The sequence below is a fragment of the Marmota monax genome, unplaced genomic scaffold (genome assembly GCF_021218885.2).
Source record: "Marmota monax isolate L192 unplaced genomic scaffold, Marmota_monax_Labrador192_F-V1.1 WCK01_AAM20220418_F8-fsc00056, whole genome shotgun sequence".
Lineage (NCBI taxonomy): Eukaryota > Metazoa > Chordata > Mammalia > Rodentia > Sciuridae > Marmota > Marmota monax.
The window spans coordinates 1,413,689-1,437,755 of record NW_026695212.1 but is presented as its reverse complement, the minus strand read 5'-3'; the positions used below and the strand labels follow the sequence as shown (position 1 = coordinate 1,437,755).

Here is a 24,067-nt window from a genome sequence, read left to right as displayed (position 1 = left end):
AAGGCAAGAAATAATTAAAATCAGAGCTGAAATTAATGAAATCGAAACAAAAGAAACAATTGAAAAAATTGACAAAACTAAAAGTTGGTTCTTTGAAAAAATAAACAAAATCGACAGACCCTTAGCGATGCTAGTGAAGAGAAGAAGAGAGAGAACTCAAATTACTAGCATACAGGATGAAAAAGGCAATATCACAACAGACACTTCAGAAATACAGAAGATAATCAAAAACTATTTTGAATCCTTATACTCCAATAAATTAGAAGATAGTGAAGGCATAGATAAATTTCTTAAGTCATATGATCTGCCCAGATTGAGTCAGGAGGATATAGAAAACCTAAACAGACCAATATCAATTGAGGAGATAGAAGAAACCATCAAAAGACTACCAACTAAGAAAAGCCCAGGTCCCGATGGGTATACAGCAGAATTTTACAAAACCTTTAAAGAAGAACTAATACCAATACTTTTCAAGCTACTTCAGGAAATAGAAAAGGAGGGAGAACTTCCAAATTCATTCTATGAGGCCAACATCACCCTGATACCTAAACCAGACAAAGACACTTCAAAGAAAGAAAACTACAGACCAATATCTCTAATGAACCTAGATGCAAAAATCCTCAATAAAATTCTGGCGAATCGGATACAAAAACATATAAAAAAAATTGTACACCATGATCAAGTAGGATTCATCCCTGGGATGCAAGGCTGGTTCAATATACGGAAATCAATAAATGTTATTCACCACATCAATAGACTTAAAAATAAGAACCATATGATCATCTCGATAGATGCGGAAAAAGCATTTGACAAAGTACAGCATCCCTTTATGTTCAAAACTCTAGAAAAACTAGGGATAACAGGAACATACCTCAATATTGTAAAAGCAATCTATGCTAAGCCTCAGGCTAGCATCATTCTGAATGGAGAAAAACTGAAGGCATTCCCTCTAAAATCTGGAACAAGACAGGGATGCCCTCTCTCTCCACTTCTCTTCAACATAGTTCTCGAAACACTGGCCAGAGCAATTAGACAGACGAAAGAAATTAAAGGCATAAAAATAGGAAAAGAAGAAATTAAATTATCACTATTTGCAGATGATATGATTCTATATCTAGCAGACCCAAAAGGGTCTACAAAGAAACTATTAGAGCTAATAAATGAATTCAGCAAAGTGGCAGGATTTAAAATCAACACGCATAAATCAAAGGCATTCCTGTATATCAGCGACAAATCCTCTGAAATGGAAATGAGGACAACCACTCCATTCAAAATATCTTCAAAAAAAATAAGATACTTGGGAATCAACCTAACAAAAGAGGTGAAAGACTTATACAATGAAAACTACAGAACCCTAAAGAGAGAAATAGAAGAAGATCTTAGAAGATGGAAAAATATACCCTGTTCATGGATAGGCAGAACTAACATCATCAAAATGGCGATATTACCAAAAGTTCTCTATAGGTTTAATGCAATGCCAATCAAAATCCCCATAGCACTTTTTTTTTTTTTTTTTTTTTTTTTTTTTTTTTTTTTTTTTGGCATTTCTTGTAGAAATAGAGAAAGCAATCATGAAATTCATATGGAAAAATAAAAGACCCAGAATAGCAAAAACAATGCTAAGCAAGAAGTGTGAATCAGGTGGTATAGCGATACCAGACTTCAAACTATACTACAGAGCAATAGTAACAAAAACAGCATGGTACTGGTACCAAAACAGGCGTGTGGACCAATGGTACAGAATAGAGGACACAGAAACCAATCCACAAAACTACAACTATCTTATATTTGATAAAGGGGCTAAAAGCATGCAATGGAGGAAGGATAGCATCTTCAACAAATGGTGCTGGGAAAACTGGAAATCCATATGCAACAAAATGAAACTGAATCCCTTTCTCTCGCCATGCACAAAAGTGAATTCAAAATGGATCAAGGAACTTGATATCAAATCAGAGACGCGCCGTCTGATAGAAGAAAAAGTTGGCTACGATCTACAGTCGGTGGGGTCGGGCTCCAAATTCCTCAATAGGACACCCATAGCACAAAAGTTAATAACTAGAATCAACAAATGGGACTTACTCAAACTAAGAAGTTTTTTCTCAGCAAAAGAAACAATAAGAGAGGTAAATAGGGAGCCTACATCCTGGGAACAAATCTTTACTCCTCACACTTCAGATAGAGCCCTAATATCCAGAGTATACAAAGAACTCAAAAAATTAGACAATAAGAGAACAAACAACCCAATCAACAAATGGGCCAAGGACCTGAACAGACACTTCACAGAGGAGGACATACAGTCAATCAACAAGTACATGAAAAAATGCTCAACATCTCTAGCTGTCAGAGAAATGCAAATCAAAACCACCCTAAGATACCATCTCACTCCAGTAAGATTGGCAGCCATTAGGAAGTCAAACAACAACAAGTGCTGGCGAGGATGTGGGGAAAAGGGTACACTTGTACATTGCTGGTGGGACTGCAGATTGGTGCAGCCAATTTGGAAAGCAGTATGGAGATTTCTTGGAAAGCTGGGAATGGAGCCACCATTTGACCCAGCTATTCCCCTTCTTGGTCTATTCCCTAAAGACCTAAAAAGAGCATGCTACAGGGACACTGCTACATCGATGTTCATAGCAGCACAGTTCACAATAGCAAGACTGTGGAACCAACCTAGATGCCCTTCAATAGACGAATGGATAAAAAAAATGTGGCATTTATACACAATGGAGTATTACTCTGCATTAAAAAATGACAAAATCATAGAATTTACAGGGAAATGGATGGCATTAGAGCAGATTATGCTAAGTGAAGCTAGCCAATCCCTAAAAAACAAATGCCAAATGTCTTCTTTGATATAAGGAAAGTAACTAAGAACAGAGTAGGGACGAAGAACAGGAGAAGAAGATTAACATTTAACAGGGATGAGAGGTGGGAGGGAAAGGGAGAGAGAAGGTAAATTGCACGGTAATGGAAGGAGACCCTCAGGGTTATACAGTGGAGGGGGTAGAGAGAGAGGAGGGGAGGGGAGGGGAGAGGTGGGGAGGGGGGAGGGTGGATGATGGGAAAGGCAGCGGAGCACAACAGACACTAGTATGGCAATTTGTAAATCAATGGATGTGTAACTGATGTGAATCTGCAATCTGTGTATGGGGTGAAGGTGGGAGTTCATAACCCACTAGAATCAAAGTGTGGAATATGATATGTCAAGAAATTTGTAATGTTTTGAACAACCCACAATAAAAAATTAAAAAAAAAAAAAATTCTCTCTCTCTCTCTTTAAAAAAAACCCAAAACTTAAAATAAAAATAAATAAATAAATTCAAAACTATATATTTGGCCTGGAATTTTTTGGATTTCTTGAATCTTTGTGATTTTTTTCATAAACTGTGCCAAGTTTTCAGACTTTCTCTTTTCAATTATAGAATACTTTTTTGGGTGGTGAGCAATTCAATTATTATACTAGAATTCTTTATGTTCTCTAAATCTCTTATCTTTGTTTCCCATTATTATATCCTTTGATTTTTACATACTTCATTTTGATTATTTTCTCTTGCTTTTTCTTCTACTTTGACAATTCACTCTTCAGATGTGTCTAATCTGAAGTTAAAACATTCACTGATTTCATTGCTTATTGTAATTCTTAGTTCTCAAATTCCTATGTGGTTCATTTTCAAATCTTTTATTTTATTGCTATTGTTCCCTGTTGAAATCTAAGCTTGTTTTTTTAATCTTCTTGAATACTGTAAGCAGCCCTTTTTAGTTTGTGTCCAATAATCTCAAAATTTGAAGCTTCTGTAGATCTTTATTCTCTGTTATTCTTCTGGATATAACTCATATTATTGTTTCCTCTTGTGCTTTATTACTTTTATTGGACATTTTTGTAGAGTTATTTGAGGCCTAAAGTGAAGTTATCAGTCTCCAAAGAGAATATTTATTTTCCCAAACCATTGAGGACAGTAGTGGTTTAGAATAGCTAGATTTTATTACTGTTTGAAATATTGGATGAGCCTTCCTTTTGGGAAGATGTAGTTTCCTGTGTCACGAGCTTCAGGTTTGGCTAATCACCTTGTCCTGGATAATAAAATGTGAAAGGAAGAACTAGCTGAGTGACCCAGTCCACCATTGTAGGAAGTGGATATCGTTTTGATTATTAAAAAAAAATAGCCTCATAGTATTTAGTGAATAAACAATAGCAATCAGTACTAGTTTGGATGTTTAAAAAGGTCATTATGATAGGATTACTAAAAAGGGAAAAAGGAATGTAAGAGGCTTAATTATTTCTGGGAGTAAGCACAAAGCAAAAGACAGACGTTGTTGGAAAAAAGCATACTTGAGATCATTTTAAAAAATAATGCTGTAAATAATTACTTTAAGGAGGTCATGATTACATATCTATAGTCAAATGGGTTCTTGTGGCTTGTGGGAAAATTTCTAATGATAGCATCATGCATGAGTTTTTTTAAAGTATAATATCTCAAACTAATAGATGTGAAGAAGGTGTACTCTGGTGAGAGTATTCCTTATGACTCAAAATGTGGCTCTGGTAATGACAAATACAGTATCAGAAAATATGAAAAGTCTCTGTAAAATTGTGAGAATGAAAAATAAACCATATTTCTAAATTGAAACATAATTTTATATATGATTTTAAATACTAAAGAATAATTAATAATTAAATATTGAAGGTATTTGACTATTTTATAGCTCTTTAGGTTTTATAGTCACATTAAAAAAATGAAAGCCTTTTACTTACGCGTACATATAACAAGTGAAATGTCATTAAATAAGCATGATTACTACTTTATTCAACTACACTCCTGATACTTACAAATGTGTAAGAAAGCACTGGGGAGAGATTAGACTGTGCCATCTGAGGAGGTCGCAGAAGACAGAACTGAAGAGGTAAGTTCTGAGCCAGGTGTTGAAGAATAAATAGAAATTCACTGGAAAAAAGGGTGCTCCAGGTAGAAGAAGCGAGAAGCCCCAGCAGCCCCTTTGGGCTACAACAACTAGTTTTATGTGGGTAAAAGGAGAATGTTTAGAGGAGATAAACTGCTATAATAAGGCCCTAACACCTCACTCTCAATTGAGGATCACTAGGGAGCCACTGATATCTATAAGGAATGGGAGTGACAGTTCAGAGTTCATTTTATTTTAAAGTACAGGGGATTGAACAGGGGATATTTTTTTAAGTACAGGGGCACTCAACCACTGAGCCCCATCTCCAGCCCTATTTTGTATTTTATTTAGAGACAGGGTCTCACTAAGATGCTTAGCATCTCACTATTGCTGAGGCTGACTTTGAACTCAAGATCCTCTGGTCTCAGCCTCCCCAGCCACTGGAATTACAGGCATGCACCACCAAGCCTGGCTCAGAGTTACATTTTAAAAGAAATTCCTGACCTCATGAACAATAAAAGGGAAAGACACAGAAGGTGGAAAAGTGAGCCAGGAGACCTTGGTTAAGAAATGATCGTAAATACGGATGGGAATGAAGATGCTGGGACACCTTTGAAAAGCACTGAAGCATCAGAAGTGGAGGGCTTATCTTTTTTTTTTTTTTGGAAATGGTTTAAATGAAAAACAAACCAGAAGTAACTACATAAAGCACAGCAAAACTTCAAAGGATATAGAAAGTTGAAAGGTACATAATATTCTTAAGATTTTGGTGGAGTGTAAAAATAAAATTATGTGAGGTGTGATAAGGTTAATTAGGCTTCTAATTAAAACACAGTGCCAATTAAAATTAAGACAAAAGAAAAAGCTCCCAAAACCAAAAATAGGGAAAAAAGAAAAATCACCCAAACAAAACAAAAAGTCATCATGGCCTAAAATAAAAATCTGCATTTATTGTTTGCATTAAAATAATCTACAATTTTTTGGAATTTGGTAGTTAAAGTATATTCACTGGGCAGGTGTGGTGGCAGATGCCTGTAATGTCAGCTACTGGGAGGCTGAGGCAGGAGGATCGAAAGTTCAAGGCCAGACTGAGCAACCTAGTCAGACCCTGTAACAAAATTTAAAACTTCAACAACACAAAAAAGCTGGGGATATAGCTCAGTGATAGAGCAAGCCTGGGTTCAATCTCTAGTATCCCCAAAATAAAGTATGTTGACATAGTTTATGAGACAGATGGCTTCAGAACAAGGATTCATTAGAATCGTGTTCTGGTGGGTAGTAAAACCAGTCACAGCACCAGTATCCAATGCACACGTACAGAATATGCACAGAAGAATCAAATTAATGTTTTCCTTCGTTTTTTCAACTTATTTCTTAGAAGCAATGGTGTTACAAGCACATTTGGGATTGTCAAGAAGAATAAAGGATGTGACAGAAGTCACCAGATACTATGGGTGAGACTACATATCATTCCATGGGATGCTCTTGAAGAATAACACCAGCTCTGACACATGATGCCATGGGAATGGGTGGGGTAGGAATACAACGAAGCAAACACAAGGCTTGTGGTAACTTCACATCAGCAGAAAGAAAATTCAGTTGGCTTTGGTAGGGGGAGAGGTCAAAGACTTGACAAGGAATTCGTGAAAATCCAAGGTGTACATCTACTGCACCAAGGAGCCGTCCAGGCGGCCTGCACTCTATCTGGGCATGGAAATGAATGATGGAGTGGTCCCTTCTGCTGGCCTTTTGTAGACTGGCTCTCTACCCCTTCCCCCAGGACATTACAACTTTTTGGGAGAACAAGAAAGTCTTTGGGGGATATCATTCCCCAAACACAAATTAGTTTTGTAGGACAAATCATGGACTTAATTGACAGAAATCTACTGTCTCACAGTTCTGGAGGCTAAATATTCAAAATAAAGGTGTGTGCCTGTGCATTGGTTCCTTCTGATTCTGAGAGGGAAGGATATGCTTCAGGCCTCTCTTCTTGGCTTGTAGATGGCTGTCTCCTTCCTATTCCTGTGTCTCTTCATATCATCTTCTCTTTATTTGTGTTTGTGTCTAAATTTTCGTCTTTTTATATGGACACCACTCATATTGGGCTAAGGACTTACCCTAATGACCTCACTCTAATTTGGTGACCTCTGTTAAGACCTTTTCTTAATTCTGAGTCACTAGGGGCTAAGACTTTCCTGTGTGAATTTGGGGGTAACACAATTCAAGCTGTGACACATGCAACACTATCTGATGGCACTGTGCCTTGCACCTTGCATCAGATGCAGGCCTATTCATCCTCTAAGATCCATCACTGTCTCTGCAAAGGTGACCCTCATCCTTCCTTCCCCTCCCCACTTAATTACTCCCTCCTTCACCATTACCGACCTTGTATGAATTTCAATTATAGCACTGTGTCATTTATGATGTATTAAAAATTAGCAGAAAGGGACCATACACACACATGTACATTAATACCATAGTTAATTAGCTTATGGTACACAAACTTAGTGCTAATGCAGGCTACAGTTGGCAAAATGGAGGAGCAGAGAGACAGCATCTTGTCGTGGCCTTCCCTTGTTCCTCGGCCTGTGACACAGGTACAGACATCTATGTTGGGTAAGGTGTTACCAGATCTGGAAAGCTAGTTCAATCATTGCTGCCCTACAAATTTGAGGGCAGGGGGTCACATCACCATTCCAGAGGAATTCACACTATTAATCTATGTTTCTGCATTTAAGTGGACCTTTACAAATACAGATATCTCCTAATTTTTGGAACAAAAGTCATTTTCTCAACAACAATATAACTTAAGGAACAAAACAGCTTCATTGCCCAGGGGCTCTCTGAACAAAATCTCTGCCTTCAGCTGTACCTCTGAAAATCTGTTTTCCTGCAGTCTACCCTGCCTCTGATGTAATGGCCCATGGGATATACCCAATACTGATTGTGATTTAAGGAGCATGATCCTAAATCCACTTCTCACAAGTTTAGAGGTCAATTTTCTGCCTACGCTGGGTTTAACTTGAAGTCAGGGATAGCTTATTAATCTAGCTCCAGTGACTATCACAATGATTAGACTATATCAGATTATCAGAAAATGTTTGTTTAAAGAATGGCAAAAGTTAAAACTATCCTATTTTCAAACACATGGATGCCAAAGAATGCCAACATACCAGCAATGGGTGGTTTCTTTGTTGAGAGTCATTCTGAGCTCCGCCATTTTCTTTGGAGTACCATATGCCTTTTGTACCCTTTCTAGAAACTGTCCTCATTCACCTTGGGGTTCTTCTGGGTTAGGGCCCTCCCTTCGGTGAGTTAAAGCTTATTTTAAACCAAAAATATTAATATGTTTGTAGTGGAAGTCAATCCTGTTTTCAATTTTGGCCAAGATAATAATATCACTCAAGGGATTGAATGGTAGTTATCTTTCAGTTAGGTTCTCATGTTCCCTCATTAGTAGAAGGTTACAGGAAAGTTGGAGATGTTTAAATAAGTATAATTAGAGTTCAAGGCCACAGAGAAGATACAAAACAGCCATTATAACTAAGTAGTTTTCAAGCTCCATATCTCATACTGTTTTAGAAGATTTTGAAAATTTCCCATGAGGGTTTGTGATTTATGTGACCTGGGATTGTGCTGCAGTCATTGGTAGTACAGGCAATTTGGAGGGGAAATGTGATTTTTCTATCCTAGGTATTGAGAATAAAACTGAAATATCTCTTACTTCCCCCTCAATTACCCGTGTCATGAAAACTGTCTCAGTATTTGCCTAAAATCTTGCACATTATTGTTGAAAACATCTCATGTCAGGAATATATCTTTGGAACAGTTTGTGAAACACTTCTTAGCAAGCTGCTGGTGAAAGATTTTAAGTGGGCTAGGAAAATTTATGTGGGGATATTAGTTCATTAAACACTACTGCAAATTGGTTGTTGGAATTTCAAGGTTCTTTTTTTTCAGGGTGGTAAATCTACTAGCATAATTTAAGAATTCAGTTGTTCCACCTGTGAGAAGGTTCTACACAGAGCAAAGAAGTGATATGCTGATGAAAACTGTATTTTCTGGACCAAATGGTCCAAAACTGTAACAAACTGCTTAAAACTGACATTGTCCTAAGAAATCCAAAGGACAGAATTGCTTTACTTCGTGTCATTCATTTTCCTTTTTCTTTGGCTGTGTATACATGATGGAAGGAAGGAGGAATTCTAAGAAAAGGGTGCTGTAAAATCTGGGGAATTGCTCCAGAGGTTAGCTTTAAAAGAAAGCAGCAACAGACACCCCTCAGCAGAAATCCCTATGACAAAACTTAAAAGCAAACTTTGAGAAAGAAGACACAAGACTGTGTGACATTAGGTCAGAAAGAGTTTTGAAAATGTTTATAATGAGAATAGTATCAATGATTACTTAGATTGAGTTTGCTTTTAAAGTGTTGACTTTAAGAGTAATGTTTATTAGTGCTTCAGTTTTAATAAAAAGGTTATCATCTTAAGTAAATAAAAAGAAAACCAAAAATTGAGCAGAAGCTGTGGGGCAGCAGACTTTTATCTACCAATACTCTTGGACTCACTGGGAGTTGCAATCACCAGACTGAGTTACCATGGATGCAAATGTAACATAATGAAACTGAAAGCTCATTAAAAAAAAAAATTAACAGGTAAAGGGAGAATTGTGAAATGACAATAAATGTCAATCCATTCTGAATTTCCATCCTAAATTTAATTAACTCCTCTGCAAACTTTTGTGTCATTTCAGATTTTACTACTTACGAGTATATGGAAGCCATTTCACAAATGTTTATATCTTTGTTTTTAAGCAGATGTTGCAAATTTAAAATCTTTAAGGGTCAACCAAGAAATAACTGAGGCAAGTGGAGAGCATGGCAAAGGGGAAGTGCATCCTGTCAGAGGGGAGCATTCCTTGCTCAGCTCCAGCCTGTTATTCTCCTGCAGAGGAAGAGGCCTAGTGTAATTTGATTTTCTTTTTTCATGAACAAGATATTAATAGTTTTATGCAAAACTCCCCATTTTTAAGTGACAGCATTAACTTTAAAAAAAGAAGCACAGTAGAACAAAGAAAATTTGTCCACAGGTCAAAATGCTCTGGGGGCTTTCAGCATAGAAAGTCCCTTGGAGGGGACCCCCTACAGTCCAGTGCTGCCCACTATTTATAGTAAGTAGTCTTAAGATTTGGTGAAAAGCTTCATGATCTGCTTAACGTCAGTGTCCCTGCTTTTGCATACATGGATGAAATTATTCCTCAATGTTGATGCTTTCGCTGGGCAGTTGTAATTGTTTTTAGTTAATTGAAGTCTTTCCAGTAAACTTTGGACAGAGGCAGAGAATTATACTGTGTTTCTTTACTTGCAATTTTGGTTTGATACCAATATGTCAATTTTCTGCCCTTGCTTGTATCAGAGGAGGATAGCGGCAAATCCCTTATTTATGGTAGAGGAAAGAGCTACCAAGGGACTCCAAATCAGCAAGGATGGCTGTTGTTCCTAAGCAAATTACTTGTTGCAGTCAATGGCTCTCTTAATCTACTCAGAAGCTCATTATGACTTATCCATCTCTGTGTTCCCCATACCTGGCAAAATACCTGAAATGCCAAAGATGCTTGAAAAACATTCTTGTACTGAAATTAACTGCACCACAGTAACAAAACTCCTTGACTTGACTCTGAAATCCTCCTGTCATGTGACTTTGCCTTCACCATCCGCTTATCCCCATGGAGATCCAGGCTGTCAACCAAACTGCTCTATCTTCCCAGAATACCTTGAGATATACTGAAACATCTTTTCCTCCTTCTGTACCTGTAGAAACCTACTGATTACCAAAAACCTAATTTAAATCTTCCTTTCCAATAAAATACCATTTTATTGCAGCAAACTTTGTTCTGTATCTAACAAATCATAAACCACTAGTCATGCTTGCAGGGAACGTCAAGACAATCCAATTCATTTGCCTCTACAGCTAATTTTTTAAAGTCAACCCTCAAAAAGTACTGCCTGACTCTACCAGTTTATAGGGACACTGTGCTTCTCCATGTTAAGTTTATTATGGGAAATATCAAGGATTACAAACTCAAAGGCTTACAAAAGCCAGGCAGATAACACAAATAGAATAAATGTAAGAAGACTGGAAAATGAATGACTTACAGACAAGTGAATTCAGACACCCTAGCTCTTTAGTTCACGAGGGAACACAGGGCCAGAATTGCCAGATTTTTCTTTTATAAGCCAAAACTTTGGAAGCCAAACAAAACAGGTCTGTAGGTTGCCAGTTTCGACCTTGGGTATAACACTTTATTTTCCTAGAGTTTAGGAATATTTTTCAAATAAAACAGCAGGAGGATATGTTTGAAAAACATTGGAAGTCACTAGATATACAAAATAGATCTTCCAGGATCCAAGAAACTGCATTCGGCAAGTATTTTGTGCTGCCTAGCCCAAACCCTAAGCTCTAAAACACTACCTCAAGGACAGCAATACTTCCCTGTTGGAAAGGCTCATTTGTGGGACTTTATTACATAGAGTTCATGTTGGCTGCATCTTGAGTAAGGGTTGGTTTGGTTCCTCCAGTAAGAACAGAAGTCTGAAAGCTATGATGAGTGTTGATCAAATTATAAAGGTCTAGAGAAACTGGTCACTCTTTCTTAATAGAAATGCACATAGCTTAAAACACCCCAGCTGAATTAAAATAAAACAGGGTACTAAAGTGAATTTTGAAAATTAATTTTATCTATGTGGGTTTGTTTTTCTTTCTGTTCCACATTCCTTCTTTTTGGGAATTTTCTGTCTCTAGAAATACATTATTTCTGTTGGGGTTGTCAATCAAAGGGGTCTATGAGTGGCACAATATTTAGGCTGGCAAAACAAGAGAATCAAGTATGCATGACTTAAGCCCAGCCAATGAAGAGGAAGTTTTTTTCCAGAGATAAGGATGTGGGCTGGGTGAGATGGCAAGCTGTAAGTGACCATGTAGTTTTGGATGTATGCCCCAAATACCACCAATGCATATGAACAAATCACTTCGGAGAGTGTGTGGGGGGAGATTCCTGATAATAAAATCTAATCATGTCTGAGGCTACTGCAAACCTTGATCAACAAGTTAACTATTTGACTTTTTGACTTGAGTATCTTTGACTTGGTCCTATAAATTATAACTGAAAGCCTTGGCTAATATAAGAAACATTCATGGTTCATGTTTTTATTTTAGGAGAATGTGGATCCAATTAAGATAATTTCAGAAATAGGCATCTAAATAGCTGAATTGTTAACTGCATCTTCTCTCTCTCTCTCTCTTATGTATATTCATAATTCACATTTGCATATTCTATCCTTTAAAATATATGAATGTCAGCAAATAAAAACTTTTCTCTCCCTATTTCAAAATATGATCTTTGTACTAATTTTATAAGTAATGCCATGGTTAGTACCAAAAGTTTGGAGAACATGGAAAAATCATAAAGAAAAATAACACAATAACTACTGATTTCAAAAGTTAGGATCAAATTAATTTATCAGTCAAAAGTTGTCTTCTACACATGACTACATATTTTTGGACATGTATGTGAATTAGATATTTCATGGAATTATTTCCAGTATGAATTATAATTTAGGAAAACAAGGTATGTTTACATATATAGTCAGTGAATCTCTTTAAAATATTAATCTCTGCTTTTATCCTTTTTTTTTAAGAGAGAGTGAGAGAGAGAATTTTAATATTTTATTTTTTGGCATACACAACATCTTTGTTTGTATGTGGTGCTGAGGATCGAACCTGGGCCGCACACATGCCAGGCCGGCGTGCTACCGCTTGAGCCACATCCCCTCCCCAGCCCTGCTTTTATCCTTGTTATAAAGAGTTTTGTAGGAACCTTGGTAGCTCAAAGTACAGGATGCAGACCGCACTTGGAACAGCAGGTATGCCTAGGTCATGTGAGCGTGCCTTCTGCTTTGCCCTGGAGTTCCAGTACTGCTGGGGCAGAACAAATGCTCACCTCCTCGTTCTCGATTTTGAGCGTGGCCAGGCGGGACTGCAGTTGTTGGTACCTGAGCATGAGCTCTGCCTGGACCGGTTGCTGGGCACTGACCTGACACACCTGATGGAGAATAAGAAACTGCAGTTACAAGGGGCACCACCAACCAGAAGCACAAGTGTCACATGGATTCTCTCAAGATTCCAGTTACATCTCTCCTCCTCCTCCTCTTCCTCCTCCTCCTCCTCTTCCTCCTCCTCCTCCTCCTCCTTCTTTTTTTTTTTTTTTTTGGTTCAAGGGATTGAACCCAGGGGCACTTAACCACTGATCCACATCCCTAGTCCTTTTTATTTTGAGTCAGGGTCTTGATCAGTTGTTGAGTGTCCTTGAACTTGTGATCCTCCTGCCTCACCCTCCCAAGTTGTCAGGATTACACGGGTGTGCCACCACACCTGGCACATCTTTACTTTTATCAGCCACCTCAAAAACTTTAGTTTTAAATAGAGACTTGGATATAAGTGGCAAGCGTGGAGAGCAGCTGCCTGGCTTGGCTATGACTGGGAAGACAGCAGCTGTCGGAAGCACTGCTCTGAGAACAGGCGCTCCTGAGATGGAGCTCTGATGCTGGAGCCTCGCTTGTGGAATCCTAATGACCACTGGGCAGAGGGCAGAGTGCAAAAGGATGATCCAGGGGATTTTACAGGTGAAATAATGAAGGCATCAGGCCTTTCTGGACAGTGTGGGATCTGGAGACAGCCAGTTGTGCTTGAATCCCAGCTCTGCCATCAACTAGCTGAGTGCCTGTGGCAAGTTATAAAACCTCATTTTCCTCATCTGTCAAATGGAAAGTTTCTACACTACAAAGCTGGCATGAAATGAGACAATATATTCAAAAGCACTTAGAAGGATGCCTGGCCCATAGTAAAAACTCAGAAAATGTGAATGCCTATTTTTAGCATCTTTCAACCATAGCTTCACTAGCTGATATCAGTCAATTTTATTATTTACCATTATACTGAAGAGGCACCTCATCCTAGGCTTTGGATACTACACTTGATCTTAGCCAAAAGGCCGAGAAGCGATTATCATCTTAGGCTTTGGTAGAACATGTTTTAGCCATCATTTCAGTTATGAAAAAAAATCAGAATTAGAGTATTATTCAATGACACCAGAAATAATGTCTTTTTATCTTCCTTGTCAGCATTTAATGGTGTCTCCAAAACATCATAGAGATTACTGGTCCCTGGAAGAACTGGCCATAAAAAAGGGCAACAGATCCACTTTATTAAAATAATAATAAACCCATTGACATACAATCGAAGTCAGTTATCTGTGACATTTTATCATTCTGCGTTTAACATATACACAACTGAAAAAATGAAAACAACAACCATTTGGTTTGGGAAGATAACATCGGGTGGGATAAATCATTCATCTTATTTGTTAAAATTCATGTGTTACTGAGAAGAACTACAGGTTCAGTATTCTTTATCTGAATGTTTGGGACTAGAATTATTTTGGATTTTAGATCTTTGGATTTGGGGATGTTTGCATTATTCCTTACCAGTTAGTTGAGCATTCCTAATGTGAAAATTCTAAATCTAAAATGTTCCAAAATCTGAAGCTTTTTGAGCACTGGCACTCAAAAAGATTCAGATTTTGAAGCATTTCAGATATTTGTATTAAGGATGCTTGACCTATACTTACTATTTATTGACAAGTAATTTATTTAACAAAAGTAAAATCAGATTAGAAATATAGCTGGCAAACACACATATATCTTATATATCTAAATACTAGGTGTTTCAAATAAAGACATGAAAGAAACTTCCATGAATATTATAACTGCATCTATTTTTAAAAACAGACCATCACTACAATAAGCTAAAATGGAATCAACTTGAGTCTTAAAAAATGTTTTGTACTTTTTCCTCCCTCTTCCTTTTGCCTGCTATTTGCAATTATTTTTCTTTATAGAGATCTTTAAATCAGTATTATAAGGAGTCTTTAGAAAGATTCTATTGAGTCTGTAAGATGTTTGGTTTTTAATTTTAATTTGAATGTTCTGAGGTGGAGGAAGACTTCCCCAACTATTCTGGAATGATTTGGGACTTACACCCAGACAAATGTGCACATTTATCTGTTTGGCATTTGAGTGTTCAACCTTTGTTTTAAAAGGTGGTAATGGTTGGTCTTAATATATTATTATTCTGAGATCTTGTGCAAAGGCAAAAGGGAGAAAATGAATGGGAATTTTTACAACTGTTGGGTTATAACAGATGAGGAGAAGTATAAATGAACAGACAATTCATTAATTTTAAAATTTTCAATTACTGACCTCATCACCCATGTGAGACTGAAACTCAAACTTCATTGGTGGACAGAATGCAGCAGGGTACATCTCCATGAATCTCTGTTTATCACTCCTTGGCTCTAAATTGTCAACTGCATTCTCGATGATGTCTAGGCCCTCGTGTCTGGAGGTTTCAAGGTTATACTCAGCAGAGAGATATGTTCTTAGTGCTCTGTTCAGACTTGCATGGTAGCCAAGATCACAGCACTTAAAAACACAGAAGAACACCATATACAAAAGTTAACTTAAAATCGATCAAAGACCTAAATGTGAGAGCTATCAGCACAGACTCTTGGAAAAAAACATAGAGATAAACATCATGATATTGAATTCTTGGATGTGATATCAAAAGTGCAAGAACCAAAGGAAAAAGGAAAATAAATTTGATTTCTTCAAAATGGACAGTTGTTGTGCTTTAAAAGTTACCATCAGGAGGGCTGGGGTTGTGACTCAGTGATAGAGCACTTGCCTAGCACATGCTAGATGCTGGGTTCAATCCTCAGCACCACATAAAATAAATAAATAAATAAAACAAAGGTATTCTGTTGAACTACAACTAAATATATGTATTTTGACTACCAGGAAACTGAGATAAGAGATTTGTAAGAATATATAAAGAACCCTTCCAACTCCATAATACAGAGAAAAATACCTTAATTTAAAATGGGGGCAGTGGATCTGGAGAAGAAGATATAGAAATGGTCAATCATATGAAAAAATGGTCAAAATCACTGTCATGGAGATGCAAATAAAAACCACAATGGGTCACCATGTACACTCCTTAGGATGGTTACAATCAAAAGACAGATATCAGCAGGTTTCAGTGTAGAGGAGTTGCAACCCTTGCACAGTCTGGCAGTTCTTCAAGAGGTTAAACATACCATTACCATACGATTCAGAAAATCCATTCTTAGGTATGTATCTAAGAGAAATGAAAACATATTTCCACACAAGAACTTGTACATGAACGTTTATAGCAGTTTTATTCATAATAGCTAAAAAAACTGAAACAGCTTAAATGTCCACTAACCACTGAATGAATAAACTGTGGTACAGTCATATAGTAAAGCATTATTTCTCCACAAAAGGAACAAAATCCTGATACATGCCACATGCATCAACTTTGAAAAGATTATGCTATGTGAAAGACAGTTGCAAAAGACCATGTATTATATGAGTCCATATATGGTATGTATAAAATAGGTACATCTACAGAGACAGAAAGTAGATTCTTGTTTGTCTAGGGCTGGAGGCACAGAAGAATGGTGTGGGAGAGGGTGATAGCTGAGGGGTACAGAATTTCTTCTTGGAGTATTAAAAAGTTCCTAAAATTGATTGTGATGATGGGTATACATACTGTGAATATCCTAGAAGTCATTGTAGATTTAATGGGTGAACTGTATGGTATATGAATTTAAATCTCAATAAACCCGCTAAAAGTTTTAAAAAAGTATAGTCAAATATTGAATGAAATAATGAAAAATGGTATTCAAGTTTCAGTCATGAAATACTGTGATTGATACAATAATTTATTAAATTATTCCAAGCTGCAAATAACTTAACTGGAATCTTTTGGGATTTGTATGCTTTATAGAAGACTCAAGAATAATGTGTACCTTCTTACAAGTACAAGAAGAGGTTTGAATCTGTCACAATAGTCTACAAATGCCTTCCCTCTTATTCCCAGAATAAAATTCTTAAACAGAAAATGATTTTCAAAGTCTTCTTATTGCAGACCTAATTTTTTTTCACTATGCCTAGGAATAAAACTTTGAGATTCTTGAGTCTTCATTACCTTTAATTTACATTTATATTTAGTTTTTCATGTTGCATTTTAAGCAAATATGGTTTAAAAGGAGTATATCACTCTAGAAATTAGTTTTTAATTATTGACAGCAGAATTTTAAATTTGGACATAAAGGCAGTATGAATCCCTTAAAAAGAAAACAAGTGATTTTTAAATGGACAAAACCAGGTCATCTCCATACTGTTCTAATGAAGTTCAATCAATTCATTTTGATTCAATTCAACTCATTAATTGGCCAGGAGCCAGGGAATATGCTGGGCTCCAGGCATATTAAGACTGGAACACAGTAACATACCTCCATCCTCAAGGAAATTGAATATAATCTGTTCATTAGTTTGCTACAAAAATAGGAGTAGAGGGTGCACAGGGGAAGCAGCCTTTATACAAAGGATGCATCCTCCAGGATGTGAACCAGGAACACAGCCTTTGTGAAGGTACATGTTCAACCACTAAGCTGTCTTTGACAAACCAAATGCCAACCTACAGAATTCTACCCTTCACCCTCAAATTTCCAAATTATTGCATTTGGAATTTTTATGTAAAGATACTCTAAACCACTGCTATTTATAATTTGGTCTGTGGTCAGCAGCAGTAGCATCACCAGGGGCTTATAAAAAATGCAGAATTTTGGTTCACACCCCTGACATGCCAATTCAGGACCTAAAGTTTTTTAAAGGATCCACAGGTTAATCATATGCACAAAGTCTAAGAGGAGCTGTCTCAGATGATGATGATCAAGAGAAAAGGTCCTGTTACCACTCCTTTGGGGGTGCTATTTCCCCATGCCAGCAAGAGGACTTGATGACTGGATTTGAACAATTGGAAAGTAGCTATGATATCACAATTACGAATATAAACAAAATACAATTGTGAAATGCAGTGATCAGTCTTACCATTAATACATTTCCAAAAAAATCAGCTGCACTCAAACAGGAAAATGATTCTTTTTTTTTTTTTTTTTTTGGTTAATTCAGAAATTCTCATCTCAAATGAACAAAGTCCTCTTTTATTCTTCTTGCTCCTCACAATCCATAATGGTTCTATGTAGCAGTTTCATACACATCAGAAGGACTGAAAATTCATTCTATTTTCAGTAATACCTTATTTTATGAAAACATGAACTTGTAAAGGAAAGTCAGTCTCTCTCTCTCTCTCTCTCTCTCTCTCTGTACTGGTGCTTAAAAACATCCCACTATTCCAAAAGAAGGCAGATTCCACTTGATTATAAGGAAGCAGATGAGACAAGTTGGTTCATTTTATGGGTATTGATCCCAATGGAACTTAATAAAAAAGTTGAAATTGAGGGAAAAGAAAGTCAGAGAAAAGTTTATTTTCCCCTTAAAAAAGCCAAGTCTCTTATAACTTGAAGATAGAAGGAAAAGGGGGGAGAATAAAAAGAAAGCAATCTAATTAATCCCAATTACCTCACTTGGAGCTCTTAAAAAATACCTACTAAGTTTTCAGTAATTCCAGACTTAAAGAGTTCACTCCACAAATATCTGAGTGTGGCTTCTTTGGGGAAGAAATGTCAAGACAACAAAAGCATCATGTGTTTCCATACTCAGCATGCCAGGTGGATTCTGTCTGGCTGAACCCAGGGAGAGGCTGGGAGGAGCTCACATGTGGCTTAGTAACTCATCTAGGCGTCTCTCCAGGAATCTTTTGGACTTGTTTAGGAGGTTTCCGTGAGGAGTTTGATGGGCAATTTCCTTCTCTGACCCCTAGGGTACATGTCGGTCTTTAAGGTCACTAATTGGCATAATTTTATTAATTCTGATACACTGCATTTTTACACTCTCAGGTTTTTTTTTATTAGTTGCTCATGACAATACAATGATCTTGACATATCATAATTTGATTCAAATGGGGTATGAATTCTCATTTTTCCATGTGTACAGGTTGCAGGATCACATTGGTTATACGGCCACAGCAATACAAGTGTCTATTGTATTCTGCTGCCCTTCCTGTCCCCCATGGTACATGTCAGTCTTTAAGGTCACTAATTGGCATAATTTTATTAATTCTGATACACTGCATTTTACACTCTCAGGCTTTTTTTTTTTCAAAAATATTTTTAGTTGTAGATGGAGGCAATACCTTTGTTTATTTATTTTTATGTGATGCTGAGGATTAAACTCAGTGCCTCACATGTGCTAGACAAGTGCTGTACTGCTGAGCCACAACCCCAGCCCTACACTCTCAGTTTTTAAAGCATCTTGAAAGCAAAAAGAAACCAGGAATGGAAAGATGTTATTCCTTGAGGTTCCGTGAGATAGCAAGGCTAGCCACAGAATCATCTTTTTTCTAAACCAGAAGCTGAAGTGACACTGGCTGTGTAAGATTCAAGATAATTTGGTTTAAAAGGTCTAAAGTAGTTCTATGGAGTTTATGGATTACTAATAGGATATGAAAAATCAGCTTCTGCATAAAGAGTTGAGTTATATAACCCAAGTTCATTTAATGATGAAAATACATAAGAAACCAATAAAATATTTCATGCAAACAAAACAGTGTTATTCTGGTGGATGAAAAACTCTGAATGAATACATAAAATTATGGATCAAAACTAAAGGAAGAAAGATTGTTGGAAGCAGTTGAGTATATATAAATATTTTAAAAATATCTAAAGAACCGCCAAGATAGATTCCACAAAGTTTTAGTCTAAATCATCACAGTGAGCTAATTTTGTTAGGCAAAAGAGTTGAGAAGAGAATCAAAATGAAGATGAAATCCAAGTATTGAGAGCTGTGACAAACACTTCATCTTGTCCCAAACCCTGAAGGCCAGCTGAAGTTTATGTGGTGGGTATCATGTTAGGGCAACTGGATCACAGCTGGTCAGAAGGGCACCTTTTCTTTTTCTTTTTTGTGTAACTGCATAACATTTAGCCCTGCCGAGGTAGAAGTTTGCTAGCAATATGGGAGTTGCTGTAATGAAAAGGCAGAGGAAAGAAGTCCAACATTTATGTTTCTAGAACACTAACAGCCAATGTTGTTTGCCAGGGCAGTCCTAGAAATGGCTGGAGGGCAGCCCCAAGTTCCCACATGACTCCAGAATTAAGCAGGTTATCATGAGAATGGAAGTGTTCCACTTTTTATGTAGAGATATTCTACTTTCACTTCTATGTTCTGGCCTTTGGGAGACTTTACTGGTTCTCTTCTCTGGGTGTTAATATGTTTGGCTTGAACCACTGCAGAGCTATGGATAATGGGGAAAGATTCTGTCCACCCCTTATTTATTTATTTATTTTTTGAAAAATAGTGCAACCAAAGCAAATTGAATTGTAAAAATGGATAGCTTTCACATGACTGTGAGTGGCTTCAAAAGACCAGAAGGAGGATAAGTCCGGAGGCTATTTATTTATTTATTTATTTATTTGTATTGGTGATCTAACCTAGGGGCACTTTACCACCCAGCGCTTTTTTATTTTGAGACAAGGTCTTGCTAAGTTGCTGAGGGACTTGCTAAATTGCTGAGGATGCCCTCAAACTTGCCATCCCCTGCCTCAGCCTACTGAGTTGCTGGGTTTACAGGCATGCACCACTGTGCCCAGCCCAGAGCTTTAACGTTAGGAGTCAAATGAATAAAGTGTACTTCTTCCAAATAAATTATCTCTTTGTACTTCACTAATTTCCTCTCTAACCATTTAGTATTTTACCCAAGAAACTACAAACACATTTTGTGAGAGACAGGCATCTCCCAGGACTAAGCTAGATGTCTAAGAAAACTCTACAGGCCACTTTCATACACCTGTTTTCATGTCTGTGTTCCTGATGGTCCACAGAGGGCTGGCAGTTCATTTTTTTTGCTGCTACTTTAACTGTAGCCAAGCATTTAGAAAACAATGTTTTGAGTTTTCTCTTAAGTACTAAAAAGGTCATAATGGTACATCTGTGTGATAGGAGAAGACAAAAAGCCAGAAGGAGGAGAACTGTTGTAGCCCATGCCTGAGCCAATGAGCATGCTTAACATCGTGCGTTGTTTAATGCATCTCCCACCCATCAGACTCATTTTTCCCAGGCCAAATCTTGGTAACCAGCCTGAATCAAATTAAAAGAGAGGAGAGAGAGAACAAACAAAGCAAGTCAAAGTAAATCCAGACCATATGGTAAATTGATGGAGAAAAATAAAAGGTCCGCGGAATAGTAGTAAGGCGGAAAGGGTGTTTGTTGGTGCCTTTTTATAGGACGGTTAAGGTGCAACACGGATGAGAAGGAATCAGACTTATAAGGTTCTGAAGGAGAGTGTTGTAGCAAAAAGTACAAAGCAAGACAAAGTACAAAGCAAGACTCCAAGTAAGAAAATATTTGGTGGTTCCATGGAATAGAAAGAAGGCGAGTGTACCAGAAGCATGGTGTGGGGATAAAGTTGTAGGCAATGGCCGAGAGGGGCAGGTGGGCACCAGTTCATACAGGGTGTTGGTGAATAGTTTGGATTTATTCTAAGAAGAAGGGAAGGTCTTTCGAGAATTTTAAACAGGATCTACCACATCTGAGTTCTGTTTTTTTTTTTTTTAATACTCTGGCTGTTTGGGAAGGGAATAGATTTTTGGAAGACGGGGGAGGCAGCGGTAGACATATGAACTGCTACAATTCAGGTGAGAAAAGAAGAGCCTTTGTCTAGGAGACAGAGAGTGCAGGCAATGAGAAGTGGCAAGGTGTGGGACAGTCAGAAGTTAGGAATGGCAGGATTTGCTGATGCATTTATGTGGGGATAAGAGAAGTAGGTTTTGGCTTGTGTAAAGTGGGTGCAAAATGGTACCATTTTCTGAAAAAATGGGTAAGAAGAAAGTTAAGTGTATGGAGGGTGAAGACGTATGGACAGAAATAAGAAGTTGTGTTATGGAAGCATAAGATGATCAAGATGCCCACAAGACATCCAGTAAGAGGTGTCCAGAAGATAGCTGGGTATACAAATCTGAAGCCCAGGAAGATGATCAAGGCTGGTGATAAAAATCTAGGCGCTATCAGATGGTAATTAAGCCAAGGGAGAAAACAAAAGAAAGTGAGGATCATTCTTCAGGAGACTTTCAATATTCAGAGGTTCAGCCAAGAAGAATGAGCAAGTATGGAAGACTGAATAAAAAAAAAAAAGAAAGAAAAAAAGAAAGAAAGAACAGCTTATGCCTCAGGAGGAAAACAGGTGTGTGCAGTTCCTTTGTGTGAAGGCCCATGGCATCTCCATTGGAAAGAACTTCAAATGCCAAGCCAAGTACTTCAGTCATCCAACTCATTAAAGTTTTAGAATATCCTTTCTAACACAATGGGATAAAAACATTCCTAAATTAGTTTACATGATCACTACAATCTCCTAACCCACTTAACATGATTTCTCTATAATCTTCCTAATAAGAACTCAGGTCTAATGGAGAATACAGTATTACAATTTGGCAGGTTTTTCATGGATAAATCTTAATACCCTTGTGTATGGGGGAAAAGTCAAACTAATTAAGAAAACCCTGAACTCTGAGTAAGTTGCTTTTTAATTAAACACATATCCCAAAAGACAAAAAGATAAGGCTAACAGCTTTAGCATAGCTGATTATTCAGAAATGATAAAATAAAGATGACATGGGATATATGATGCAATCTAATTTCAATCTCATCCTGTGTAAATGGCCAATAAAACATGTGTGACAGATATCCTTATGAAGAAAATTGGCTAGAGTAGGGGATTATGCCCTGGCAATATTCCACAACAGTAACAAAGATTTATCCTTCACGTTCCAAAGTGATCTGCAAACCTTTATAGGGAGAAGTTGGAGACCATCAAACTGTAGTGAAAGGACACAAATACTTCTGGGCAGGTGCTCTGGAACAAAGCACCAATAAAGTTTTATTATGGAGGACTTAGTTTCTTTGAATGCATTTTGAAGATGTAAAACTAGACAGGGAGATGCTATATTAAGAGCAATACAATCTTAAAACCAGTTGTTTTACAATTCCAAATTTGCAGAGTGGTGCATATGATTATAGTTCACAGAATCTTAGCATTAAGACTTGTAACCTTTTTTAACTACTTATTTTAGCAAATCATAATCTCTGGAAACTCTTAGCATTCAATTACAAACATGTTTCCTGAATGACTTCTCTTGCATGTAACATATCCTAATTCTTTTTTTTAAAGATGGACACAATATATGTACTTTTATTTATTTTTACGTGATGCTGAGGATCGAACCCAGTGCCTCACATGGGCGAAACAAGCATTCTACCTCTGAGCTATAACCCCAGCCCCATATCGTAATTCTTAATTGGTAAGTTGTAGGCTATTTTGCATTTAATATGTGGGACAGCAATGATCATAGACAGAGAAACTACTATCTGCAAAACTAGAATCTATTTTCCTCTACAATGATCCCTTTATTCCTCCAACCCAATTAATCTTTGTTCAGCTAATATTTGCAACATATTTCTTATAATTCATATTCTTTAGAATCATATAATAAAAATCCTTATTTGCTGTGAAATTAACACTTTGATCCACTTCCCACTTGATTCCAAAAAGTTGTTGATCTACAACTAAAATTTACTTAGGACTTTCTTTAGAGACAGAAGAGAATCCCTCTTACCAGTCTTTCACTTAAGTCTACTCTGGCTTAACTAATACTTGGTTCATTCTGTAAAGCAGGAATCTGAAAGCCAAATCCCTCCCATGCCTCATTTGTAAAGTCTAAGTACAATACAATCATACCCAGTTTCTTACTTAAAATCTGCGGCTGCTTTTGCATAACAAAGTGAAGAATTGTCCAGACTATATGGCTCACAAATCCTCAAATATTTACTTTCTGGCTCTTTCCAGAAAAAGTTGATCAACTCTAGCTATATAATTATATAATATTAAATATTTGATGAAAGAAGCATGAAGGGAGTTGTTGGAAAGACTTAAGAGTAAACAAAATTGCTATCAAATGAGGCAAAGTTTTGACAACTTTATCAGATTGTGAAGGCATTGTAAATAACCAGGATATTGTTTCTTTACATGAGAGAACTCAAGATTAGAAGTCATAGATAACACACAGTGGATGAGAT

General features: G+C 37.0%; 1 protein-coding gene and 1 pseudogene across 2 annotated transcripts in view; both read right to left on the bottom strand.

Moving 5' to 3' along the window:
* Positions 1-24,067, bottom strand: part of Srgap1 (SLIT-ROBO Rho GTPase activating protein 1) — a 291,780-nt gene that overhangs the window by 75,283 nt on the left and 192,430 nt on the right. For both annotated transcript variants that reach the window (XM_046430664.2, XM_046430665.2), the window contains exons 7-8: positions 15,215-15,436; positions 12,898-12,999 (exon numbers count right to left, since the gene is read on the bottom strand). In XM_046430664.2, coding sequence (XP_046286620.1) covers positions 12,898-12,999; positions 15,215-15,436 — 324 coding nt within the window. The remainder of the gene's footprint in view (positions 1-12,897; positions 13,000-15,214; positions 15,437-24,067) is intronic.
* LOC124083989 (U2 spliceosomal RNA) lies at positions 13,794-13,959 on the bottom strand (annotated as a pseudogene).